We start from the raw sequence: 25,442 nt of genomic DNA on the forward strand, positions 1-25,442 counted from the left end.
AGAAGAGGCAACAAGTAGGACACAAAACACCAGAGTCATCCTGGAAATCAGACAAAGGATCTGAATGAAGAGTTTTACCATGTAACCACTGGAGAAGATCACTTGCCATTATGTTATAGGTGGTTCCTCATCAGAAAGAGCTTGTTGACTATTGTTTCGAGGTGGAAACCATATTGAGCTCTAGATGGAAAGTTATACAGGATCCATAATGTGAACCATCTATGAGTAACGTCTTATATGATTCATACAGATCTTAAGAATGCCAAGGACCCACTAAAAAAGAAGGAATCATACAAATCTTTACAAGGAAGTTTCTACATGATCAATTCCTGCAGCCATTACAAAAGTGAGGTCCTACTAGATTCTTTCTGGAAACCATACTGGTCTCTAGAAGAAAGGTTCTGCTAGATCCAAACTGAAAATCAGAATGATCTTTACAATAAAAGGTTGGTTCTAATAGGTCAATAATGGAAACCCTCTCTGAAAGAAAGTAGGCCTAAAGTTTTAAGATTGACACAAATTCTGGTTTTCAAAAAGTTTCTATGGTTATTGAAATACAATAACCAGCATTTCAAAAGTATTGACGTAGCTTTTGCCTAATACGAGGGGCTGCTGATAAGTCTTTGGCTTTGTGAACTTTTTGGTATCTATGGTAACGAATGTTACATCACATGAAAGCCTTATGTATCTAATATATGTTTTCAAAATGTTGTGTTTGTTGCTTATGGCAACAGTGTTCTACGCACGCGGGAAAACAAAATGGCGGCATCTAATGCGATATTCACAGCAACTGAGAGCAGAGGAGGGATAAAATTCTTGTTTCTGCAAGAAAAGTCCGTGAAGGCTATTCATGGTGATATGTCGCAGACATTGGGGGATCAATGCCCTTCATATTCCACAGTTAAGAACTGGGTTGCCAAATTTAAAACGAGCCACTTCAGCACCAGTGATGAGGAACGACCTGGACACCCGAGAGTGGATGTTGTTCCAAAGATCGACGATGCTGTGCACAACCTCATACTGGAGAATCCATGAATTTCAGCTAAAGCAATAGCAGACATCATGGGGATTTCCCGTGAACGTGTTTTTGTCATTATCCATGAACATTTGGACATGAGGAAGCTTCTGCAAAGTGGGTCCCCAAATGTTTAACAACAGATCGGAGAAGCAGTGAGTGACAACTTCCTGGTCCATTTGTCAGCGTTTCCGGACTGATAAGAACTTCCTGGATCGACTGGACTCTATGGTTCAGATCTGGATATATTTGTATGACCCTGAAAACAAGGAGCAGTCAAAAGAGTGGAGGCACAGTGGTTCTCCTCATCCAAAGAAGTTCAGGGTGCAAAAATCAGCCACTAAGGTGATGGCGTCTATATTCTGGGATAAGGAGGGTGTGCTACTAGTGGACTACCTTCAAAAGAGTTCCACCATCAATGCAAGGTATTACATTGAACTTTTGGACCAATTCAAGGCAGTTCTGAAGGCCAAAAGGTGCGGCAAGCTGTACAAAGGAATCTTGTTCCTGTAAGACAACACCTTCATTCACACTGCACAAGTGACCACGGGAAAACTGGCAGAGATGGGCTTCCAGCTGGTGACTACATACCTTATTCACCAGATCTAGCTCCCTCTGACTATCATCTATTTCTGCACCCCAGTGGGCTGGTTATCACGGTAGCATAGCCTTCCTCACAGGGGGTGATGCTATGCCTGGAAGCAAGTGGGGGGGTTCCCCATGCTAAGTAGTACCATCAGTCAACACTTTCCTAACTCCAGACCAGAAGATGGAGCTCTAAAACCCAATTCATGGGGAGCTTCCCTATGCATTCTTGCATTTTGGCCTGGGGGAGGGGTTAGAAGACAAACGAAAGTGAAATTGAGCAGAACAAGTCAGGAGCAGTGGAAAGAAGACAGTCTCTGAGATGAGAGCTGTGAAAAAGCTCCCTTAGGGCCGAACACAGAGGACAGGACCCCGGAGTCCTAGGTAGGCTGTGTGGGTACTAAAGTCCCATCAGCTGAATCCAGAAGGCAGGAGACTGCAGGTCTTCTGGTCCACAAAGCACCTGGGACACAGCAGCATAGTAAAGCCAGGAGCCGTGACAGGAGGAGCGGTACCAGTAAAAGGCTCACGCTGCCTGACATAGGGGTGACAACCAGTTCCCGATACAAGGAACAGGGCCGCAGCGTAGCTTCAAGCTGGAGGTACCCACACTTTACAGCGCAAGAAGGAAGGTTTCTGAACCCACCCGTCCAAGTGAATCCTCTCAATTGCTTCCAGGCTGAACGGACCTCCATTAGAAGCTGGGCCTGTATTATCTTCTACCGAGTAAAAGGTAAAGGAAACTACGGATCTTGTGTTGTCCACTTATCACCGTCTTCCTCGATCCTGCACCCCAACGTTAAGTCCCTCCATCATTTGTAAAGACTACTACTCCCAAAAGCCTTGGGGCCCAGCTCTACCTGTGGAGAGCTATATCAACTTGGCTGCATCACCACCGACCCCAGGGGAATTGAATGGCAGCAGTGGCACATGTCTGGCCACATACCACAGGTGGTGTCACGATGTATACCATGTAAATATTCCCCCATCATCTTTCGGGGTCATGGAACCAGGCCCTGCTGCTGTGATCCTACCAGACAGAATCGCAGCCCGGTAACAAGTGCCCCCAGGCCTTGGTAGGCGTGTAATTTCCAAAACTGAAGAAACACCTCAAGGGACCAAATTTCACACCATTTTTGATGCCATGGCTGTTACGGGTGCCTGGTTTGAGGCACAACCAAAATCCTTCTTTTTGCTAGGCTTACACAACTTGGAATATCGATGTAAGAAGTGTGATGTTATCAGTGGAGAGTATGTGGAAGAAATGGAAAGTTTCATCATCCTAGCTCGTTTCTTTCTGAGTAAAGTCAAAGACTTATCAGCAGTCCCTCGTACATGAAGTTTATGCAAAGATGAATATTTCCAGCGCTGACCCTGCTTACTCCAGACTTCTGCCCTTTACCCCGGCAGCTGGATATCGGCTTCTGGGCTGAATCCTGACTGATGACCTGTTCTTGTCTCTTCACAATCTCTGTGGTTTTCTGTGTTGCTTTGTGAGGATTTACCATAGGCTTTCATTGAGATTGAAATCTGAGGAGTTTCCTGGCCGTGGACCCAACATGTCCATAGAAAAAATGTAGAATCTAGCACTACAAAAATAATAGAAAAGACGATCTTTATTGAATAAATGTCTCTATATTAAGTTAAAAATCCATGGTAGAAGAAATAAAAAAAGATTTGATGCGTTTTGAGCTACTAATAGATTTTAATCATAAGCAGGATCTATTAGTAGCTCAAAACGCATCAAATCTTTTTTTTATTTCTTCTACCATGGCTTTTTAACTTAATATAGAGACATTTATTCAATAAAGATCGTCTTTTCTAATATCTTGGTAGCGCTAGATTCTACATAATTAAGAACTCAAATTCTGTCTATTTTTCAAGGAGACTCAACAATTCATGTATAATGGTCAATGAAAGAATCTTCGCTTTGCTACATATACACTTACAGTATATAATGTAAAAAGACCTACATAAGCAACAGAGCTGAGGTGGTCATCATCATCATCATCATAATCATGGACGGTCATCACCTCCCCTATCTGGATTTGTCTTTTCTGGTTTTCCATAAGACTGAACACATGGATTTTCTGACATTTCCCCTAATACCCCATTATTACAATGGTAAATATGAATACCAGGCAATACCCTAACCCTAAGACCATGAGATGTGGTCACCTCACCCCATCGTCTCATCAGCTTACCTTCCTCTGCTCTGCCCCAGGAAAATGCAAACACAGAGACATTTATATTACAATCTATTCCCCGGATAATCGACTCGTTATGTTTTATTATAACTGTCAGTTTCCACAGTGAAGAGAATAACGAAGAGATGGACCGAGATACCCAGAGGAATCAGCCTAATAGAGGCAGTATTATAGTGCATATATTCTTGTACATAGGGGCAGTATTATAGTAGTTATATTCTTGTACATAGGGGCAGTATTATAGTAGTTATATTCTTGTACATAGGGGGCAGTATTATAGTAGTTATATTCTTGTACATAGGGAGCAGTATTATAGTAGTTATATTCTTGTACATAGGGGCAGTATTATAGTAGTTATATTCTTGTATATAGGGGCAGTATTATAGTAGTTATATTCTTGTACATAGGAGCAGTATTATAGTAGTTATATTCCTGTACATAGAGGCAGTATTATAGTAGATATATTCTTGTACATAGGGGGCAGTATTATAGTAGTTATATTCTTGTACATAGGGGGCAGTATTATAGTAGTTATATTCTTGTACATAGGGGCAGTGTTATAGTAGTTATATTCTTGTATATAGGGGCAGTATTATAGTAGTTATATTCTTGTACATAAGAGCAGTATTATAGTAGTTATATTCTTGTACATAGGAGCAGTATTATAGTAGTTATATTCTTGTACATAAGAGCAGTATTATAGTAGTTATATTCTTGTACATAGGAGCAGTATTATAGTAGTTATATTCTTGTACATAGAGGCAGTATTATAGTAGTTATATTCTTGTACATAAGAACAGTATTATAGTAGTTATATTCTTGTACATAGGAGCAGTATTATAGTAGTTATATTCTTGTACATAGAGGCAGTATTATAGTAGTTATATTCTTGTACATAAGAGCAGTATTATAGTAGTTATATTCTTGTACATAGGAGCAGTATTATAGTAGTTATATTCTTGTATATAGGGGGCAGTATTATAGTAGTTATATTCTTGTACATAGGGGGCAGTATTATAGTAGTTATATTCTTGTACATAGGGGCAGTGTTATAGTAGTTATATTCTTTTATATAGGGGCAGTATTATAGTAGTTATATTCTTGTACATAAGAGCAGTATTATAGTAGTTATATTCTTGTACATAGAGGCAGTATTATAGTAGTTATATTCTTGTACATAGGGGCAGTATTATAGTAGTTATATTCTTGTATATAGGGGCAGTATTATAGTAGTTATATTCTTGTACATAGGGGCAGTATTATAGTAGTTATATTCTTGTACATAGGAGCAGTATTATAGTAGTTATATTCTTGTACATAGGAGCAGTATTATAGTAGTTATATTCTTGTATATAGGGGCAGTATTATAGTAGTTATATTCTTGTACATAGGAGCAGTATTATAGTAGTTATATTCTTGTACATAGGGGGCAGTATTATAGTAGTTATATTCTTGTACACAGGGGCAGTATTATAGTAGTTATATTCTTGTACATAGGGGGCAGTATTATAGTAGTTATATTCTTGTACATAGGAGCAGTATTATAGTAGTTATATTCTTGTACATAGGGGGCAGTATTATAGTAGTTATATTCTTGTACACAGGGGCAGTATTATAGTAGTTATATTCTTGTACATAGGGGGCAGTATTATAGTAGTTATATTCTTGTACATAAGAGCAGTATTATAGTAGTTATATTCTTGTACATAGGAGCAGTATTATAGTAGTTATATTCTTGTACACAGAGGCAGTATTATAGTAGTTATATTCTTGTACATAAGAGCAGTATTATAGTAGTTATATTCTTGTACATAGGGGGCAGTATTATAGTAGTTATATTCTTGTACATAGGGGGCAGTATTATAGTAGTTATATTCTTGTACATAGGGGGCAGTATTATAGTAGTTATATTCTTGTACACAGGGGCAGTATTATAGTAGTTATATTCTTGTACATAGGGGCAGTATTATAGTAGTTATATTCTTGTATATAGTGGCAGTATTATAGTAATTATATATATTCTTGTACATAGGGGCAGTATTATAGTGGTTATATTCCTGTACATAGAAGCAGTATTATAGTAGTTATATTCTTGTACATAGGAGCAGTATTATAGTAGTTATATTCTTGTACATAGGGGCAGTATTATAGTAATTATATATATTCTTGTACATAGGGGCAGTATTATAGTAATTATATATATTCTTGTACATAGAGGCAGTATTATAGTAGTTATATTCTTGTACATAGGGGCAGTATTATAGTAGTTATATTCTTGTACATAGGAGCAGTATTATAGTAGTTATATTCTTGTACATAGGGGCAGTATTATAGTAGTTATATTCTTGAACATAGGGGCAGTATTATAGTAGTTATATTCTTGTACATAGGGGCAGTATTATAGTAGTTATATTCTTGTACATAGGGGCAGTAATATAGTAGTTATATTCTTGTATATAGGAGCAGTATTATAGTAGTTATATTCTTGTACACAGGGGCAGTATTATAGTAGTTATATTCTTGTACATAGGGGCAGTATTATAGTAGTTATATTCTTGTACATAAGAGCAGTGTTATAGTAGTTATATTCTTGTACATAGAGGCAGTATTATAGTAGTTATATTCTTGTACATAGGGGCAGTATTATAGTAGTTATATTCTTGTATATAGGGGCAGTATTATAGTAGTTATATTCTTGTACATAGGGGCAGTATTATAGTAGTTATATTCTTGTACATAGGAGCAGTATTATAGTAGTTATATTCTTGTACATAGGAGCAGTATTATAGTAGTTATATTCTTGTATATAGGGGCAGTATTATAGTAGTTATATTCTTGTACATAGGAGCAGTATTATAGTAGTTATATTCTTGTACATAGGGGGCAGTATTATAGTAGTTATATTCTTGTACACAGGGGCAGTATTATAGTAGTTATATTCTTGTACATAGGGGGCAGTATTATAGTAGTTATATTCTTGTACATAAGAGCAGTATTATAGTAGTTATATTCTTGTACATAGGAGCAGTATTATAGTAGTTATATTCTTGTACACAGATGCAGTATTATAGTAGTTATATTCTTGTACATAAGAGCAGTATTATAGTAGTTATATTCTTGTACATAGGGGGCAGTATTATAGTAGTTATATTCTTGTACATAGGGGGCAGTATTATAGTAGTTATATTCTTGTACATAGGGGGCAGTATTATAGTAGTTATATTCTTGTACACAGGGGCAGTATTATAGTAGTTATATTCTTGTACATAGGGGCAGTATTATAGTAGTTATATTCTTGTATATAGTGGCAGTATTATAGTAATTATATATATTCTTGTACATAGGGGCAGTATTATAGTGGTTATATTCCTGTACATAGAAGCAGTATTATAGTAGTTATATTCTTGTACATAGGAGCAGTATTATAGTAGTTATATTCTTGTACATAGGGGCAGTATTATAGTAATTATATATATTCTTGTACATAGGGGCAGTATTATAGTAATTATATATATTCTTGTACATAGAGGCAGTATTATAGTAGTTATATTCTTGTACATAGGGGCAGTATTATAGTAGTTATATTCTTGTACATAGGAGCAGTATTATAGTAGTTATATTCTTGTACATAGGGGCAGTATTATAGTAGTTATATTCTTGAACATAGGGGCAGTATTATAGTAGTTATATTCTTGTACATAGGGGCAGTATTATAGTAGTTATATTCTTGTACATAGGGGCAGTAATATAGTAGTTATATTCTTGTATATAGGAGCAGTATTATAGTAGTTATATTCTTGTACACAGGGGCAGTATTATAGTAGTTATATTCTTGTACATAGGGGCAGTATTATAGTAGTTATATTCTTGTATATAGTGGCAGTATTATAGTGGTTATATTCCTGTACATAGAAGCAGTATTATAGTAGTTATATTCTTGTACATATGAGCAGTATTATAGTAGTTATATTCTTGTACATAGGGGCAGTATTATAGTAATTATATATATTCTTGTACATAGGGGCAGTATTATAGTAATTATATATATTCTTGTACATAGAGGCAGTATTATAGTAGTTATATTCTTGTACATAGGGGCAGTATTATAGTAGTTATATTCTTGTACATAGGAGCAGTATTATAGTAGTTATATTCTTGTACATAGGAGCAGTATTATAGTAGTTATATTCTTGTACATAGGAGCAGTATTATAGTAGTTATAATCTTGTACATAGGGGCAGTATTATAGTAGTTATATTCTTGTACATAGGAGCAGTATTATAGTAGTTATATTCTTGTACATAGGGGCAGTATTATAGTAGTTATATTCTTGAACATAGGGGCAGTATTATAGTAGTTATATTCTTGTAAATAGGAGCAGTATTATAGTAGTTATATTCTTGTACATAGGGGCAGTATTATAGTAATTATATATATTCTTGTACATAGGGGCAGTATTATAGTAATTATATATATTCTTGTACATAGGGGCAGTATTATAGTAGTTATATTCTTGTACATAGGGGCAGTATTATAGTAGTTATATTCTTGTACATAGGGGCAGTAATATAGTAGTTATATTCTTGTATATAGGAGCAGTATTATAGTAGTTATATTCTTGTACATAGGGGCAGTATTATAGTAATTATATATATTCTTGTACATAGAGGAAGTATTATAGTAGTTATATTCTTGTACATAGGAGCAGTATTATAGTAGTTATATTCTTGTACATAGGGGGCAGTATTATAGTAGTTATATTCTTGTACATAGGAGCAGTATTATAATAGTTATATTCTTGTACATAGGAGCAGTATTATAGTAGTTATATTCTTGTACATAGGAGCAGTATTATAGTAGTTATATTCTTGTACATAGGAGCAGTATTATAATAGTTATATTCTTGTACATAGGAGCAGTATTATAGTAGTTATATTCTTGTACATAGGAGCAGTATTATAGTAGTTATATTCTTGTACATAAGGGCAGTATTATAGTAGTTATATTCTTGTACATAGGAGCAGTATTATAGTAGTTATATTCTTGTACATAGGGGCAGTATTATAGTAGTTATATTCTTGTATATAGTGGCAGTATTATAGTAATTATATATATTCTTGTACATAGGGGCAGTATTATAGTGGTTATATTCCTGTACATAGAAGCAGTATTATAGTAGTTATATTCTTGTACATAGGAGCAGTATTATAGTAGTTATATTCTTGTACATAGGGGCAGTATTATAGTAATTATATATATTCTTGTACATAGGGGCAGTATTATAGTAATTATATATATTCTTGTACATAGAGGCAGTATTATAGTAGTTATATTCTTGTACATAGGGGCAGTATTATAGTAGTTATATTCTTGTACATAGGAGCAGTATTATAGTAGTTATATTCTTGTACATAGGGGCAGTATTATAGTAGTTATATTCTTGAACATAGGGGCAGTATTATAGTAGTTATATTCTTGTACATAGGGGCAGTATTATAGTAGTTATATTCTTGTACATAGGGGCAGTAATATAGTAGTTATATTCTTGTATATAGGAGCAGTATTATAGTAGTTATATTCTTGTACACAGGGGCAGTATTATAGTAGTTATATTCTTGTACATAGGGGCAGTATTATAGTAGTTATATTCTTGTATATAGTGGCAGTATTATAGTGGTTATATTCCTGTACATAGAAGCAGTATTATAGTAGTTATATTCTTGTACATAGGAGCAGTATTATAGTAGTTATATTCTTGTACATAGGGGCAGTATTATAGTAATTATATATATTCTTGTACATAGGGGCAGTATTATAGTAATTATATATATTCTTGTACATAGAGGCAGTATTATAGTAGTTATATTCTTGTACATAGGAGCAGTATTATAGTAGTTATATTCTTGTACATAGGAGCAGTATTATAGTAGTTATATTCTTGTACATAGGAGCAGTATTATAGTAGTTATAATCTTGTACATAGGGGCAGTATTATAGTAGTTATATTCTTGTACATAGGAGCAGTATTATAGTAGTTATATTCTTGTACATAGGGGCAGTATTATAGTAGTTATATTCTTGAACATAGGGGCAGTATTATAGTAGTTATATTCTTGTAAATAGGAGCAGTATTATAGTAGTTATATTCTTGTACATAGGGGCAGTATTATAGTAATTATATATATTCTTGTACATAGGGGCAGTATTATAGTAATTATATATATTCTTGTACATAGGGGCAGTATTATAGTAGTTATATTCTTGTACATAGGGGCAGTATTATAGTAGTTATATTCTTGTACATAGGGGCAGTAATATAGTAGTTATATTCTTGTATATAGGAGCAGTATTATAGTAGTTATATTCTTGTACATAGGGGCAGTATTATAGTAATTATATATATTCTTGTACATAGAGGAAGTATTATAGTAGTTATATTCTTGTACATAGGAGCAGTATTATAGTAGTTATATTCTTGTACATAGGGGGCAGTATTATAGTAGTTATATTCTTGTACATAGGAGCAGTATTATAATAGTTATATTCTTGTACATAGGAGCAGTATTATAGTAGTTATATTCTTGTACATAGGAGCAGTATTATAGTAGTTATATTCTTGTACATAGGAGCAGTATTATAATAGTTATATTCTTGTACATAGGAGCAGTATTATAGTAGTTATATTCTTGTACATAGGAGCAGTATTATAGTAGTTATATTCTTGTACATAAGGGCAGTATTATAGTAGTTATATTCTTGTACATAGGAGCAGTATTATAGTAGTTATATTCTTGTACATAGGGGGCAGTATTATAGTAGTTATATTCTTGTACATAGGGGGCAGTATTATAGTAGTTATACTCTTGTACATAGGAGCAGTATTATAGTAGTTATATTCTTGTACATAGGAGCAGTATTATAATAGTTATATTCTTGTACATAGGAGCAGTATTATAATAGTTATATTCTTGTACATAGGAGCAGTATTATAGTAGTTATATTCTTGTACATAGGGGGCAGTATTATAGTAGTTATATTCTTGTACATAGGAGCAGTATTATAGTAGTTATATTCTTGTACATAGGAGCAGTATTATAATAGTTATATTCTTGTACATAGGAGCAGTATTATAATAGTTATATTCTTGTACATAGGAGCAGTATTATAGTAGTTATATTCTTGTACATAGGGGGCAGTATTATAGTAGTTATATTCTTGTACATAGGAGCAGTATTATAGTAGTTATATTCTTGTACATAGGGGGCAGTATTATAGTAGTTATATTCTTGTACATAGGGGCTGTATTATAGTAATTATATTCTTGTATATAGGAGCAGTATTATAGTAGTTATATTCTTGTACATAGGAGCAGTATTATAATAGTTATATTCTTGTACATAGGAGCAGTATTATAGTAGTTATATTCTTGTACATAGGGGCAGTATTATAGTAGTTATATTCTTGTACATAGGAGCAGTATTATAGTAGTTATATTCTTGTACATAGGAGCAGTATTATAGTAGTTATATTCTTGTACATAGGAGCAGTATTATATTAGAGTCGCCATGCTCTTCAGGTAATTTTGGTTGCTAGCCATTCATCGGAAGGTTCACCACTGCTCCATGTTTTTGTAGCGCCCCTGAACACTTCAGGGCACTACTAGGTACTGCATCCTGTCATAGATGCAGGGCCTACCCCCAGGGACCTGGAAGCCCAGTGCCGGTACCAATCAAAACATATAACATCCCCAGTTCCCTCACCCAATCAGGGATGACTGACTAGTTGGGAACCCAATGGATGGCCACCTAGGGGTGGGGCTATCCAGTCCACTAGCCAACACATTGGGGGGGAGGAGACGAACAACAGGTCAGTCAGTAGTGACAGTTGGAGGAGACGGACGTGTCTCAAGACGGGGTCATGTAACGGTGGCCTTACTGGTACAGGAGAGTAGTTGCCAGGGAGGGTACGACGAGGTACCCCTGGAACCAAGGCACCAACGGGGCACAGAGCCCTAGGTTAGGTGAATGCTTCAAGCTGCCTGACAAATATCTGCACAGTGAGAGGACCTTCACGGACCTCACTGACCAAAGAATCTGGGGGCACCAGCAGTAATGATTGAGCCAGGGACGAACAGAACACCAACCCTATAGGGTTCAGACTGCCCGCCGTACGGACCAGAGCATGACAACCAACAGGAGGGGATCCCCAGATGCTCCAAGCTACGGGGCTACACAAAACTACTGAGAGGTGCAGGGGAGAGAAGTGATCAGGTTACCACACCGGCACTGGGACTACAGGGACCAGAGGTCTGAACCAGCCGGTTAGCGTCACCATCGATGTGAGTAAAAACAACAGTTGCACTGCATTCCCATCGTGTGGCCTCCGTTCTGTCTATGCCACACCCCATCATCTACCCTCTGGGGCTTAGCTCTAATTGCGGAGGGCCCAACATCCCAGCTGCCATCACCACCAGCCCCAGTGGCCATAAACTGTGCAGCGGCGGCTCCAACTACTTAGTCGTACCCCGCAAGTGCCATCACAACATAAACTCTTTCATCTCCCCTGTATATAATCATCTTTTAAAAGCTACCCCCAGGGTCTCGGAACCGGGCAATGGCCATAGCACACCCATGACACATCATCCCCGCACATATACGGTCCAGGACCGAGTACCCCATAACCCTGGGGCGCCACATTTTGACCATTTGAGGATAATGGCTCTCACTGTGGTTCGCTGGAGTCACAAAGCTTTAGAAATGGCTTTTGAAACTTTTTGCCGACTGATAGATCTCAATTACTGTGTTTCTCATTTGTTCCTGAATTTCTTTTGATCGCGCCATGATGTCTAGCTTTTGAGGATCTTTTCGTCTAGTATACTTTGTCAGGCAGGTTCTTTTTAAGTGATTTTTTGATTGAGAACAGCTATGGCAGCAATCAGGCCTTTGTGTGGCTGGTGAAACTGAACTCAGCTTCACAAACATATGATGAACGATAGTTAATTTTTGTTTTAAGGGGAGGGGGAGAAGAATCTCTTTTTCACACAGGGCCCTGTTGGTTTGTGTAACACCCATACTGACATGCCCTTCACTGTCCTGCCACCCTCCCCTGTCAGGGACCCTGGCTATCTCCCCTTTCCGGTCGCCCACAGTGACTGCCCCATCCCTGGTACATGCTGCTGTTTCCCAGGACCTGAACAAGCTGCACAAGCCTATTGGGAATGCCCATAGGGTGCGTGCACTGACACGCCCCTTTTAAAAAATGGCCCATTTCACCCCACTGACCAGACGGCCTTCTGCGCCAGTACTCACTGAGCACTCTATCCAGCACATCTTCCAGCCACATGGTCTACTGCTCCACATCGTGTCCTAGAGTTATCCAGTTTTTGTCTCGGTTCTGGAGGGCCACTTGCAAGCTACTGGATGTCACCTTGCACTTCTCATCGGCCTACCATTTGCAGTCCAATGGCCAAGTGGAACAGGAGAATCATATCCCGACGAACCTCCTGTGGCACTTCGTCAATCAGCAACATAGCAATTGGGTCAAACTCCTTGGGTAGAATTCTATAACAATCATGTTAGTGAATCCTTCAAGTCTCCATTTCATATAGTGTATGGAAAGCAACCCAAAATCCCATTCCCTGTTGTGCTCCTCTCATCATTGCTGGTTCCTTCGTCAAAACATTCACCGACATCTGGGTGGAGAGCAAGTCTTCCCTGGAGCAGACCTTCATCTGTTTGAAGAGGAATGTGGACAAGAAATGCCCAGACGCTTCTTTGGTCCAGCCCAGAGACAAGGTATGGCTCTCTTCCAGATATTAGTGTAAGGATAGTGTGACGCCCTGGACTAGCTAGGTAGTCACAAACATACCAACATACACACCCCCACCCTAGGCAGTTACAGCAGCCAAACACAAAACCCTTGTTGCCTCCCTCCAGGGTCTGATGTCCACACCAGGTGGGGCGGAGCCACGGAGGAGTTCACAGGCCTGGAGGCGGGAAAAGTACAGTTCAGTTTAGGAGGTGAAAGTGAGAGGAGTGAACACTTGGGTGTCTGGGTTGGAGCCCAGACACTGACAGCAAGGTTGGCAGACGGTGGTGGTCGTCTGCAGGACTTAGTGGAACTCCGCAGAGCCGTAAGGACCGGGGTCGGGCGTCGGACCGCCGATACCGGACCGGGGAACGGAGTGAAGCTAAGCACACAGGCAGGACCATCGGACCCCGACCAGGCTTGGAGCCGCCGTCAATAGTCAAATCCGAATGTGACAGGAACCCCAGGGGTTTTCCAACTACCAAGTCCCGATTGAAGGCAACCGTCTACCCAGAGAGGATATACAGCCACCGCCACAGGCTAGAGATCCAAGGGCCAGCGCAAAACGGGCTCCTACGGCACCTATACGCATGGGAGCGGACTACCGGTGGGCAACCACAGGAGTCAGAACATTCTAAAAGATGCAGGGAAAGACAGCCACCATCAGCCGTCCGGGGAGAGCACAGCAACAACACTGCACCCGGCTGCGGGACCCGTCCATCCGGCCGTTTTGGTTTACCAGAGACTCTGTCAGTGATTGTCTGAGTGAGTACACCAGTGCCGTCCGGCACCGCGCCGCGCTCTCCCTGCAACCCTGCACCCCAGCCATCCAGCCTCCCCGTCACCACCACTGGGCCCCGGGAACGCCAAACCCCCCTACCCACGGAGGGGACAACATCTCAGCTGCACCCTACCATCTCTCCCGGGATCCTCGTTACCAGCAGTGGTGGTGCCATTATCACCACGACTCGTGGGTGGCGTCACGAACAATCTCCCTAACCAAACCACCCCCTTTTCACTCACGGGTGAGGAGCGCTGCTCGAGTCCCCGGGTCCGGTCCACTACTCGAGCCACCGAGCAGCAGCAGCAGAAGCTCCGGACCCGAGCGTGGCGAGTGCGTCCCCTCCGCCCGCGACAACTTGGCGTCTGCGAACAGGATCGAGCCGATCTCCTTCCAGTAGAAGTGCACCTTGCAGTCTCCGCCGGCGGCGTCCGGCCGAAAAATTGAAAGCGCTGCCATCTTTGGCGCGAAGATTTCCCGCTCGAGCGTCTTCCCCGAGCAGGGAAGGCGCGAAAGCGAAGCCCCGCCCTCAACAAGCGGAAGTGGTAGAAAGAACCAAGGGGGGCGGGTGAAAGCCTGCCTAATGTAGCCGAGGGCATAGAAAGCGGGGACGCCAGGACTTTGCAACATATCCGGTTCCTGGAAGTCTGCCAGCAAGCATGTCTGTCCCCTCCGGTGATGCCGAGATTCCCGAGCCCACGCCAGGAACGGCGGTGTGGGTGGAAGCCCGGACCGCACAAATGTGCTGCCGTCTTCAAACCCAGGTCCGGTTCTTGATGGAGCGCTGGGTGGCCGAGATGGAGGAAGTGGTGGCGGCCGTGCAGAGACGCGAGGTGGAGGCAGTGTTGGAGGAGCGGGTAAGCGACCCACGCCCCTGTGTCCGAGAAGGACCGGCCGCTGTGGCTGAGGGGCCCGGCCTGCGCCCGCTCACCCTCCTGCCTCCCCCACCATCCGTACCGGTTGCTGTTGCCCCTCCGCTTGGACCGCTACCCCCAACACCGGTAGCGGAATCAAATCCGTCTGCCCTAAAGGACCAGCCTGGGGGCGTTGTCATGGAAGATCCCGCGGGAGGTGCCCGTCCGCGACAAGAAGCCGCCGGCCCCGGACCCGTGGGTGGCGTCACGAACAATCTCCCTAACCAAACCATCCCTTTTCACTCACGGGTGAGGAGCGCTGCTCGAGTCCCCGGGTCTGGTCCACCGTTCGAGCCACCGAGCAGCAGCAGCAGAAGCCCCGGACCTAAGCGTGGCGAGCGCGTCCCCTCCGCCCGCGACAATAGCTGCTGGAGAAGGGATAGAGTATGAGAGACATGAAGGCAGGGATTCTGGCCTTATAGATCTTGCTGATGCTACCTAAAAAAAAAAAAGCTTTTCTACTCTTTAATAATGCCACTCTTGGCTACATTTAGTGTTGGACAAGCTGCTGGAGAAGACATAATGTATTAGAGGACAGTAGGCAGGGATTCTTACTTTACAGACATTGTTGCTTCAACCTAAAACCAAAGTGATTTTTAGGCCAACATCTATTTATAGTTTCACAGTGTTTAAGGTAGACTAAAGGGGGCTTTACACGGTAGCGATATCGCTAGCAATTTCTAGCGATAGCGACCGTGTAAGTACCCGCCCCCGTCGCGCATGCGATTGTTTGTGATCGCTGCCGTAGCGAACATTATCGCTACGCAGCGTCACACATACTTACCTGGTCGGCGGCGTCGCTGTGACTGCCGAACAATCCCTCCTTCAAGGGGGAGGGACGTTCGGCATCACAGCGACGTCACCACAACGTGACTAAGCGGCCGGCCACTCAAAGCAGAGGGGCGGAGATAAGCAGGACGTAACATCCCGCCCACCTCCTTCCTTCCTCATTGTGGCCGGCGGCAGGTAAGGAGACGTTCCTCGCTCCTGCGGTGTCACACATAGCGATGTGTGCTGCCGCATGAGCGATGAACCACAACGCTAAACAACCCTTACCGATTTTTGACTTTTGGACGACCTCTCCATGGTGAACGATTTTCACCATTTTTGAGGTCGCCTAAGGTCGCTGGTAAGTATTACACGCTGCGATATCGTTAATGACGCCGAATGTGCGTCACTAACAACTTGACCCCGGCGACCAAACATTAACGATATCGTAGCGTGTAAAGCTCCCTTTAAGTCCATCGAGTTCAACTTATGACCTAACATGTTGATCCAGAGGAAAGCAAAAAACCCATGCGACAAACAATAAGCGTCACATTAGGGAAAAATAATCCTTCCTGACTCCACATACGGCAATCAGACTAGTTCCCTGGATCAATGGCTAATCACAGAATATAGTGCACATAACCAACAATATTATATTTTTCAAGAAAGGCATCCAGGCCTCTCTTACATTTTAGTAGTGAATCAACCATTACAACATTATGTGGCAGAGAGTTCCATAGTCTTACTGTTCTTACAATAAAGAATCTGTTACGGTCCTGTTTCTGGGGATCTGCGTGTCTCCTTATCCTTTGCTGTGGTCTGGCTATGCTATATATTGGTTCCAGGTCTGTGTGGCGCTGTAGACTATGTTCTGATTCCATGCTACTGAGCGTGTGCGAGCGCTGGAGACTAAGTCCTATCTTGGAGCCACTGCACATGTGCGGGTGACATCATCGCTGACACGAGGTCACATGTCTCTGACACATTCTAAGTCGATTGGCCGCTAGTCATGTGCTTATGACGCTTTGCTCTGTGATAGGCCAGTGTGACGTCATTGCTGACGATTCTCGCAGCGGATTGGCTGGTGTCCTCCATCTTGGATGAGGCACAGAGTCTATATAAGACCCTGACGCACGCTGCTCGGCGCTCAGTCCTCTTGGTTCCTGCATAGGAGTAGAAGCTTTGTGTATGTCCCTTGCGGCACCTATTCTATCTAGGTGAGCGTTATCGGTAGGGTAACGCTCTTGTACCTTGCAGCTTATGCTGTGGTCCGTATCCTCACACCTTAGTGGAGCGGACATAGGCAGGTGCTTGCTGCACATGGTCTGACTGGGCCTTGTGGTTCTACTCTGAGGTGAGCGCTATCGGTAGGGTAGCGCTCCTGTACTTTTCAACCGTACTGTTTCAGACGTACTGTTGTCCGTGTCCTCGCACCTTAGTAGAGCGGACATAGGTAGGTCAGGTGGTTGCCTTCTAGGGTAATGCTCCACTACACTGCCTCCTGCAGCAGTCTGTATCCTCACACACTAGCGGAGCGGTCATAGGCAGGAGTTTCAAGCTAGCAGCATTGCTGCTGTCCGTATCCTTGCACCACAAGTGGAGCGGACATAGGTAGGTGCCATATTGCACACACTACACCTAGTCTCTGTGACTGTTAACTGAGACAGGTGCTTTCACGCTTCTGGAGAGGTCTTGCAGGCTATGTCAAAGATGCTCTTGCTATTCTGGAAGTTCCTCCTTCTTTGGAGGACTTAATTACTGTAGCAACTAGGATCGATGTACGCCATAAGGAACATAGACTCGAGGTTACCTTGTCACGTCCCAAGCGTCGAGTTGTCTCAGATGCTGTGGTTCCTTCTCCATCTTCCTTAGTATCCAAGACATCTCCTACTCCTATGGAGTTGGGTTATACTCCTTCCCGACCTCATAAGGCGGGTCCTCCTATCTGTTACATATGTCATCAGGCTGGGCACTATGCCAACAAGTTTCCTAGCCGTCAGGGAAACTCCCAGGCCTAGTAACCATTAGAGGGGGGTTACTAGAGACGTCTTCTGCACCCTCTAAGTGTAGTGTCCCAGGTCAGCTCTCATTCTCTGAAAATACATGGCCTATTATGGCTTTTGTGGATTCCGGGGCTGACGGGACTTTTGTGTCCTCAGGATTTGTAAAGAGACACAATATTTCCTCTATCATGTTAGAGGCGCCTATTCCTGTCCGTGTTGTTAATGGGACTATGTTGTCTGACTCTATTACATTGAGGACAGTTCCCTTGCGCCTTTCCCTGTCTCAGGGTCACATAGAGGAGATTTCTTTTCTTGTTTTGCCTGAGGGTATAGACGACGTACTTCTGGGTCTCCCATGGCTTCGGACTCATGCTCTTCTAATTGACTGGGAGTCCGACAGCATTATTAGTTGGGGTTCGAAGTGTCAGTCCCGATGTCTTCCCTTACCACCTAAGGTTGTTGCGGTTGCATCAACTGATCTCTCTCCCTTACCTACACCCTATTTGGATTTCGCTGATGTGTTTTTTAAACAGGGTGCTGAGACTCTTCCACCTCATAGACCTTATGACTGTGCTATAGACCTCTTGCCGGGTTCTGTTCCACCAAAGGGCAGGGTCTATCCCTTGTCTATCCCAGAATCCGAGGCTATATCAGCCTATATAAAGGATAGTCTGGAGAGGGGCTTCATCCGCAAGTCTGTCTCACCTGCAGGGGCTGGGTTTTTCTTTGTGCGTAAAAAAGAGGGTGATCTGCGTCCCTGTATAGACTACAGGGGTCTTAACGCCATCACTGTAAAACACAGATACCCCTTGCCCCTAATTTCTGAACTGTTTGACAGAGTACGGGGAGCTAAGGTATTTACGAAGTTGGATCTGCGAGGTGCTTATAACTTAGTGCGAATTCGAGAGGGTGACGAATGGAAGACCGCTTTTAACACCAGAGACGGTCACTATGAATACCTCGTCATGCCTTTCGGTCTGTGTAATGCACCTGCAGTGTTCCAGGACTTCGTAAATGACGTGTTTAGGGATTTACTGTTATCATCCGTGGTGGTATATCTGGATGATATACTAATTTTTTCTCCCGACCTGGAGACACATCGGTTGGATGTGATCAGGGTTCTGTCTCGTCTAAGGGAGCACTCCCTGTTTGCCAAGCTCGAGAAATGTATATTTGAGCAAGCCTCTCTACCCTTCATAGGCTATATCATTTCTCATGAGGGATTGGCAATGGATCCTGTGAAGCTTTCTGCAGTTATGGAATGGGCTGAACCTCATTCCTTGAAAGCAGTACAACGCTTCCTGGGATTCATAAATTATTACCGGCAATTTATACCACACTTTTCTACCTTGGTAGCTCCGTTAGTGGCTTTGACTAAAAAGGGCGCCAATCCTAAGGCCTGGTCTACTGAGACATCCCAGGCTTTCAAGGCAGTTCAGGAACACTTTTCATCTGCTCCTGTCCTCCAAAGACCTGACGAGAATAGGCCCTTTCTCATGGAGGTGGACGCGTCCTCTGTAGGAGCTGGAGCAGTTCTATATCAAAAGAACAGCTCAGGTAGAAAAAGACCGTGTTTTTTCTTTGCAAAGACGTTCTCCCCTGCTGAGAGGAACTACACTATTGGTGACAGGGAACTACTTGCCCTAAAATTAGCATTGGAGGAGTGGCGTCACTTGCTCGAGGGAGCCAGGCAGCCCTTTCAGGTCTTTACGGACCATAAGAACCTGACGTATTTACAAACTGCACAACGTTTGAATCCTCGGCAAGCTTGCTGGTCCTTGTTTTTCTCTTGGTTTAACTTCTCCATTAATTATCTTACTGGGAGTAAGAATAACAAGGCCGACGCACTCTCTCACTCTATGGAATCATCTCAGGAAGAGAATGAGGACCCTCGTTTCATTCTTCCATCCAGGGTTTTTCACACACTCTCTCCTGTAACGTTAGATCAGATTCCACCAGGCAAGACTTTCGTTCCTCCTAGTCGACAGAATGACATTCCGTCATGGGCCCACACCTCTAAGGTGGGTGGGCATTTTGGAATTAGAAGGACACGAGAATTACTCGAGAGGTGGTATTGGTGGCCCCAGTTGGCCAACCATGTCAAGAGATACATCCGATCGTGTTTTTCTTGTGCTCGCAACCGTCCTTTGCGGCAGAGACCTGCTGGTCTTTTACACCCATTACCCGTGCCAGATAGACCATGGGAGCTGGTAGGCATGGATTTTGTGGGTGAACTTCCCTGCTCTCAAGGGAATCGGATTATGTGGGTAATAACTGATCATTTCTCTCGGATGGTTCATCTGGTACCCTTACCGAGAATACCATTCTCCAGGGTATTGGCCAAATTGTTCCTCGAACATGTTTTTAGGCTGCATGGAATGTCAGACCACATCGTCAGTGACAGAGGTCAACAATTTGCTTCCCAGTTTTGGTGAGATCTGTGTAGTCTCTTACAGATAGAGTTGAACCTCTCTTCGGCCTACCATGCGGAGACCAATGGGTGGGTTGAACGAACCAACCAATCTATGATCATATACCTACGACACTTTGTCTCAGAGAATCATGACAATTGGTCTACTCTCCTACCCTGAGCAGAGTTTGCCCTTAACAATTCCGTGGCTGAAGCCACTGGGCAGATGCCTTTCATTCTCAATAATGGGCAACATCCCAGGGTACCTGTTCTGTTTCCCGCCTCCGTACCACCGCCTCTTGTGGCGGATTGGGCAACCAATGCTAGGGAGGTCTGGGATCAGACTCGGAGTGCTATCCAAGTAGCAAAGGATCGTATAGAGACAGTAGCCGATCGTTTTCGCCGTCCCTCTCCTGTCTTTTCCCCAAGGGATTTCGTATGGCTCTCTGCTAAAAACGTGAAACTTAGAGTGGAATCTGCCAAGTTTACTCCTTGATTCCTGGGTCCTTATGAGGTACTTCGCCAGGTTAATCCTGTGGTATATCAACTGAAGATACCTGCCCATCTTAGGATCCATGACAAATTCCATGTTTCGCTCTTGAAGCCGGATATTCTATCCCATGCTCGTGCAGAGCCATCTCTTTCCTCCGATTCCTCTCAGTCCAGCTATGAGGTACGGGCCATTGTTGGTTCTAAGATGGTTCGTGGTCGCAGGTTCTTTTTGATCGATTGGGAGGGCTACGGTCCGGAGCATCGTTCCTGGGAGCCTGAGGAGGCTGTCAATGCTCCTGACTTAGTTGCCGAGTACCTGCGCCGCCAGAGGGGGGGCCCTTGAGGGGGAGGTACTGTTACGGTTCCCATTTCTGGGGATCTGCGTGTCTCCTTATCCTTTGCTGTGGTCTGGCTATGCTATATCTTGGTCCCAGGTCTGTGTGGCGCTGGAGACTATGTTCTGATTCCATGCTACTGAGCATGTACGAGCGCTGGAGACTAAGTCCTATCTTGGAGCCACTGCACATGTGCGGGTGACATCATCGCTGACACGAGGTCACATGTCTCTGACACATTCTAAGCCGATTGGCCGCTGGTCATGTGCTTATGACGCTTTGCTCTGTGATAGGCCAGCGTGATGTCATTGCTGACGATTCTCGCAGCGGATTGGATGGTGTCCTCCATCTTGGATGAGGCACAGAGTCTATATAAGACCCTGACGCACGCTGCTCGGCGCTCAGTCCTCTTGGTTCCTGCATAGGAGTAGACGCTCTGTGCATGTCCCTTGCGGCACCTATTGTCTATCTAGGTGAGCGTTATCGGTAGGGTAACACTCTTGTACCTTGCAGCTTATGCTGTGGTCCGTATCCTCGCACCTTAGTGGAGCGGACATAGGCAGGTGCTTGCTGCACATGGTCTGACTGGGCCTTGTGGTTCTACTCTGAGGTGAGCGCTATCGGTAGGGTAGCGCTCCTGTACCTTTCAGCCGTACTGTTGTCCGTGTCCTCGCACCTTAGTGGAGCGGACATAGGTAGGTCAGATGGTCGTTGCCTTCTAGGGTAATGCTCTACTACGCTGCCTCCTGCAGCAGTCCGTATCCTCGCACACTAGGGGAGCGGTCATAGGCAGGAGTTTCAAGCTAGCAGCATTGCTGCTGCCCGTATCCTTGCACCACAAGTGGAGCGGACATAGGTAGGTGCCATATTGCACACACTACACCTAGTCTCTGTGACTGTTAACTGAGACAGGTGCTTTCATGCTCACAGACTGTGAGACTTCTTTGCACTTTTATGTTGTATTCCTCACTCTTTTGCATTTCCACTCCTATGTTATTCTAATAAGGTAGTCGCTGTGACTTAAACAGTATACGCCGCTATTGGCCTTGGTGACACTGTGGCGTAACAGTGTCAGTACCGCTTTGGTTGTACAGGTTTCCCCTATCCTCTGCCATACTCTGCAGCAGAGCTCTGCACGTTGGACCCTGACTGTCGAAAAGCCTTCCATTCCCTTATTATCCAACAGCCCCCGTAACAGAATCTGCATCTATGATTATGATTAAACTTTCTTTCCTTTAACTCTAGTGGATGACCCCTTTGTCCTCATCGCACGCCTTGGTGTAAAAAGATCTTCAGAACGAGCTCTGTACTGTCCCCTCATATATTTGTAGATTTTAATAAGATCACCCCTAAGCCTTGGTTTCGCAAGCTGAATAACCCCGAGTGTAATAACCTATCTTGGTGCATTTCCCCCATTCCTTTAATAACCTTGGTTGCCCTTCTCTGCACCCACTCTAGTTCAACCATGTCCTTCTTATACACTGGAGACCAAAATTGTGCAGTGTCCTAAGAGTGGTTGCACTAGTCACTTGTATAGGGGTAAAACTATGTTCTTATCATGAGCATTTCAGCCTCTTTTAACGCATCCCATTATTTTACTGGCCTTGGCAGCAGCTGCCTGACACTGGTCAGTAAAATTGAGTTTGATGTCCACCCATACACCCAAGTGCGTAACCTTACATTTATCCACATTAAACTTCAATTGCCATTTCTCAGCCCAAGCCTCTAGCCTACACAAATCCCTCTGCAATATTAAATTATCCTACTGTGTATTAATTACCTTGCATAGTTTGGTATTATCTGCACAAATTGAAATTCTAATCTCAATGCCCCTTTAAGGTCATTAATAAATATGTTAAAATGAAGAGGGCCCAATACTGACCCATTTGGTTCCCCACTGTTATCCAGTTCGAGTGTGTTCCATTAATAACCCCCCTTTATTTATTATCACTGATCCAGTGCATAACCCAGTTACACATACTTTCCTTTATTCCCATTAATCTCATTTTATGTATTGAACTTTTTGTTTTTTACAGAATTTATCTAATTTTCTATAAGTATTTAATGCCTCCTCACTACCTTTTTGCTTTAATTCTCTAAACACTTTTTTTGTCAGTTATTGCGCCCCTATTTAGCCATAGTGGTTTCCTCCTATATCTCTCTTGTTTATTCCCGTAGAGTATATATTGTGCACAGCTCCTATTTACGAGGCTTATAAAAGTCTCACATTTGCTTTGTACTTTTATTTCTCAGGACAATGTCCCACTTTATAGCACCAAGTTCTTCTCTTTTATTTTGGAAATTCACATTCCTGAAATGTAGTGTCCTTGTAGTCCCTCTACTATATATCTTATTAAAGGGTACATGAATACATATAATTTTGTAATTAAGTGACCCCCCAACTTGCATATTTGATATGCGGTCCGGCCTATTGGTTATTATTAGGTCTAGCAGTGCCCCCTTCTTGTTAGGTCCTGAACCAGTTTTGAAAGGTTCTTCATTGTTGTTTCCTTTGCTAGATATAATGGTTTCTGCTCCACAATTTATATCCGGATAGTTGAAGTCCCCCATGATAATGACGTCCCCCCGATTCACTGCCTCATCTATTTGCTTTATGAGGATACTGTCTTCAGTTTCCTTTATATTGGAGACTTGTAACAAACCCCCATCAGTATTTTATTATTCTTTCACCCTCCCCTTATCTCATATCATAGGGACTCTACATTTTCATTAGGCTCACATAAATTTCCCGAAGGATGGGTTTTAAGGGGAATTTTAAAAATAAACACACATGTCCCTCTCACTGATTTGCACGATCATTCCTGAACAGACTATGTTTTTGTAAATGAACAGCATAGTCATAGCTCTCATCTAGCCAGGTCCTCACTATATTCTGCTCCCTATTAATAAAGCTATTAGCTGCATTCAGTGTAGGGATAGCTGCTGGAGAAGGGATAGTTTTGGATCAGAGGCATATAGACAGGGTATATTGCTTTATAGTCCTTCTATAGGTATACTGATGTTGGAATCTAAAGGCTCCGTCACACGCTACAATATATCTAACGATATATCGGCGGAGTCACGGAATATGTGACGCACATCCGGCAACGTTAGAGATGTCGTAGCGTGTGACATCCCCGAACGACTGTTATCGAGCAAAAATACTCACCTTATTGTTGCTCGTTGACACGTCGTTCATTTTCATAATGTCCTTCCTCTTTCTGTGCTCCGGTTGTTCATCAGTCCCGTGGCAGCACACATCGCTAACTGTGACGAACACAGCTTACCTGCGTCCCGCCGGCAATGCGGAAGGAAGGAGGTGGGGGGATGTTACGTCCCGCTCATCTTTGCCCCTCCGCTTCTATTGGGCGGCCGCTGTGTGACGTCGCTGTGACGCCGAACGTCCATCCCCCTTCAGGAAAAGGATGTTCGCCGCCCACAGCGACGTCGTCTGGGAGGTAAGTACGTGTGACGGGGATTAATGACATTGTGCGCCACAGGCAACTAATTGCCTGTGACGCACAAACGACGGGGTTGGGTACGATCACTCGTGCGATCGCATGATACATCGTACCGTGTGACGGCGCCTTAACTGAGTTGGTCAGGGTACAGTTGATGTTATGGAACACACACAGGTGTAAGGTGTAATAATAAGCAATCATGCTCACCACTGCTTGATTCTCAATGGAGCATCAGGGTGATTGGGTATGCTCGGTGGAGTGCCAAGTATTGCAGGTGCTTGGATTTGTTATTTGTGGATGATCCAACACAAAAAGCCAACTCACTTCAGCAAATGATGGGAGTGGCACTGTAAAGTGCCAGAGAGGGGCAGTCGTGGGCGAGGATCGAGATGGTCCTCAATTAACCCCAGCACAGTACAGACACGGGGGGCAGAGTGGTGTGGGAGGTAGATGGTGTGGAGGTGGTACCTGGTGACTGCTGCACTTCTACATCTTCAGCCAGCTTCTCCAGGTCCCGTACACTTCCATGGGCCTCGTGCCCCATGCGCTCAATAAAGAGACGACCACTGGGTAGATCTTTAACCACTTTACTGAACAGTTGCTTAACAGTCGTTCTCCATTTTCTCAGCACAGAGACGTCATCATCATCATCTTTCAAACACAT

The 25,442-nt window shown here is 43.0% G+C and overlaps 1 protein-coding gene across 1 annotated transcript in view; it reads right to left on the minus strand.

Annotated features, from left to right (window-relative positions):
- Positions 1-25,442, minus strand: part of LOC142302814 (extracellular calcium-sensing receptor-like) — a 44,349-nt gene extending 18,907 nt beyond the window's left edge. Inside the window, 2 exon segments of the mRNA XM_075343924.1 lie at positions 3,003-3,189; positions 25,247-25,442. Of these exon segments, the coding sequence (XP_075200039.1) occupies positions 3,003-3,189; positions 25,247-25,442 (383 nt within the window).

Source organism: Anomaloglossus baeobatrachus, chromosome 4 (genome assembly GCF_048569485.1).
Source record: "Anomaloglossus baeobatrachus isolate aAnoBae1 chromosome 4, aAnoBae1.hap1, whole genome shotgun sequence".
Classification (NCBI taxonomy): domain Eukaryota; kingdom Metazoa; phylum Chordata; class Amphibia; order Anura; family Aromobatidae; genus Anomaloglossus; species Anomaloglossus baeobatrachus.